At 42.8% G+C, this 3478-nt stretch overlaps 1 protein-coding gene across 3 annotated transcripts in view; it reads left to right on the forward strand.

Annotated features, from left to right (window-relative positions):
* The window catches only part of magi1b (membrane associated guanylate kinase, WW and PDZ domain containing 1b), a 156645-nt gene that overhangs the window by 145623 nt on the left and 7544 nt on the right, over positions 1–3478 (forward strand). For all 3 annotated transcript variants that reach the window (XM_014009859.1, XM_014009860.1, XM_014009861.1), the window contains 3 exons: positions 1440–1533; positions 2119–2209; positions 2928–3071. In XM_014009859.1, coding sequence (XP_013865313.1) covers positions 1440–1533; positions 2119–2209; positions 2928–3071 — 329 coding nt within the window. The remainder of the gene's footprint in view (positions 1–1439; positions 1534–2118; positions 2210–2927; positions 3072–3478) is intronic.

Genomic DNA, 3478 nt, shown 5'->3' on the forward strand with positions numbered 1-3478 from the left:
TCATCTCGTCATTGTGAAATGAAGGAAACAGCCCGAACCGGACCGAACTTCAGTCAAACAAGACCYAACACTTTTATTCCTGATTTAAACTAGCRATCTTGTGAGCAGCTGCAGCTGTATGCTTTTATTTTTTCTGTCAGGCTTTCGGAGCGCTCCACCTCCTCTGTCCGGGGCTGGTGTGGTGTGAGGCGGACAGAGCTCTGCCAAGTCTGCGGTAAATTTGTGTCCTGATCCAGAGAGACAACACGAGTCAGTCCCAGACTGAGCTGACTTGATCAAGTCTCTCTTTGCCTCTGGTGAGGAGGGGGGTGAAAAATCCTCCACCTCAGACCGTTCAGAGATGTAACTATCTGCGATACTGTGGTCACTCTCCATGTAGCATCAATTATGCTAATGCTAGCTGTCACATTCTCTCGTCCTGGCCACACCTCCGCTCTCTAACCCCCCCTTCCCCACCCACACACTTTGATGCATTTTTCAAATTTCGCCTTGGGGTGAAGTTATCTTTTCACAGCGGGGTAAGATGCACTTTAAGGAAATCAGTGCCAATAAATTGGCTCTCAAGCTAATTTGTTTGAGAGAAATGAAGCAAAATAGAAGGGGTTTGTTTTAGAGGGGTAAAAATGTTTATGGGGACAGTTAGGAAGCTGCATAGCCATCATGCTGAATAGCAAACTGTAACATTAATGGCATGCTCAWATGCAGTCTGTAAAGAATGGTTATCCCACCACCGCTGCAGCTTGATTAATAATCCTTATACTGTACCTTCTCTGGTAAACTGAAGGGTTAAGCCAAAAGCCTCCAAGCAGAGTAATGGAGGACAAGAAGATGAATAGGTGAAAGGGGAGCTGACCGTGAGAGAAACKGCCAGAGGCTGAGTTGTGAAGCTGTTTTCCAATTCTAGATGAATGAAGATAGCCCAGAAAGATTAGGTTGTTAGGGAGGAGGAAGGTTTCCTAACRCAACACGAGTGGCGTAACAGCGGTCCTATTTGTCGTGTCGTGCTTTTCATTAATGGCACAAATTGATTCCATCAGTGCAGAGATAAAAGACAGAATAACCAGGAGCTTTTATGTCAATAGAGGATTACTTCCAGTCCGGAATGAGACATCTTTCAGGTGGAAATAAGAAGAGACAAGTGCCCTGACAGAGTGATTGATGGCACAAACTGCTGTTTTAGCCTGCTTGCTTAGATCTTGGCTAAGTGTTTGAGGAAGCTGGTGATGGGAGCTGCTGGGTTCTCAGTGGGTCAGAGAACGTTTGTAGCTGACAGCTGATGAATCGCCGCAAGTGCACACCAAAAAAAAAGGTTAATTAAACCAAGTCCCCCAAAACACCTGGCGCATAAAGAAACAATTTTTTATAGAGTTGTACCTTATTTTCAAAATGTGGAAAAGCTGTGTCTTAAAGTTTTCTRTTGTTTGTTGCACCTCCCTTAGAGTCATCAAATGCATCTTTACTGACAAATGCAGAGAAGATCGCAACTATCACCACTACTCACACAGCTCAGCAACAGGCTGCACCTGAGGCCAGGTGAGCAAGAAACATTACTTTAAAGTGCCTGTGACATCAACTTTTTTTTATCAAAACTATGAATATATGTTTGGAAGGATAACATTAATAGCATATTGCAAAAAAAGGCATTCAGGCTGTTGATCAGTGGAGATATTCACATGTGAAGTAACAGGAAGTGATGACAAAAGGGAATGTCTGCACATAAACAGAGCAACAACACAGACTGCAGAGAAGGTTTTTAGATTTTTTTTTGTCAATACCAGAGAGATGAAGAAGAATCAAAATTCAAATAATAGTATTTTAATAATCAAAAACAAAGTTTTCTTTCTGAAAGAGTTCCCCTTTGATGTCACTTCCTGTTTCACTTTGGCTGAGCCAAGATCAAAGGAAAATATGCCAGTTATGTGAAAAAATGTGTAAAATCATGTGTATTATGTCAAGTTTATTAAATATAAAAATGTTTTTAATTTACTTTTTATATTTGAAGTGTAAGCATGTCACAGGCACTTTAAGCATATTCTGTAAGAAAACAGAATAGTTCCTAAAATCAGGTTTTAAGTGGTGAAAATCCTCTGGTAAAGGCCTGTTTTTATTCTGTTTCAGGACCAACACCAAACCAAAACAGGAATCTTATGAGTTCAAAGCACCCCCAGCTCCCCCTGCCCAACCCTCCACCCAGACAGACTCAGCTCAGGTAAGAACACTCCAGTCACTCACCTGCCCATCCGTCCGTTTCATGTCTCCCATCAGGCAGCGCAGCACTCCCTGCTCCTCCTAACTGCATCCCCCTCRTCTCTTCAAACATCCATTCATACTGTTAGAGCATCCAAACACTCATTCATCCTCTGTCCCCTCCAACTTAATAGACCCACCCACCTGACCAAGGACAAATGTGCTTTTTTGATGTATTTATCTTTTTTTTGTACAACCTCCTGCTGGTGCTAGATGAGTCTGTGAATTAAGGGAAGCCTGTTTACTTTCAAAGTAGCTCCTCAGTCCATTGTGTTCAGCGCTGAATTAATCTGGTGTTGTGAAGATGGCTCTCCCAGATAACATTGATCCCACCGCAGAGGAGATTAGAAGGACACGGAGACAAAGCTGCAGAGACTGTCTGCCTGTCCTTGTGATGCCCAGTCTGTCTCTCGCTTTCTATTGCCTAGAGCCCAGGGCATCAATAATTCAGCACCCCTRCACCTGAGCATATGCAGACACACACACAGARAGAAAGAGGGAGTCGGGCACTATGATTAAATATGTGTGACTTTCCTGGAGGTGGCATTTGTCCTCCTGCTCCTGAAACCGGAGAGCGCTTCAAAAAAAAGACACACATTTACAAACCAAACCACAAAAAGTGACCTTGATGCTAACGTGTCTCCGTCCCTCTCCCTGCACATGCGGCCCACCTCCGCCAGGATTCTGAGTTCTACTCGGTGGACCTGGAGCGGGACAACAAAGGTTTTGGCTTCAGCCTGCGGGGAGGCAGAGAGTACAACATGGACCTGTACGTGCTACGGCTGGCCGAGGAGGGAGCAGCTGTGCGCAACGGAAACATGAGGGTACGGACACGAGATGACAAAAACGCACCTACACCCAAACCCACAAATTGGTGTTTATTTGGACTCGCTGAAACTGTCACTCATGTTTGTCTTGAAAGCTTTTAGGAATGTGGCGTTGTGGAGTTGTTTTTGGAAATGTGAATATCACCTTTCTTGTAGAGCATGACCCCCCACTATTTAAAAGTAACAAAAATTAAAAAGAGAGAGTATTCAGCTGCACAGACTCTAATGAAAGTCTCTTCAAATATAGAAGAATATTTAAAAAAATCTTATGGCATTCTCTACCATTGTACTGAATTATAAGTAATATATATATATATATTTATATTTATGTCCTCTTGTGTATATTAGATCTTTAGAATTTTAATTATAATCAGCTGCACAGACTCTAATGAAAGTCTCTTCAA

The sequence above is a fragment of the Austrofundulus limnaeus genome, unplaced genomic scaffold (assembly GCF_001266775.1).
Source record: "Austrofundulus limnaeus strain Quisiro unplaced genomic scaffold, Austrofundulus_limnaeus-1.0 Scaffold62, whole genome shotgun sequence".
Lineage (NCBI taxonomy): Eukaryota > Metazoa > Chordata > Actinopteri > Cyprinodontiformes > Rivulidae > Austrofundulus > Austrofundulus limnaeus.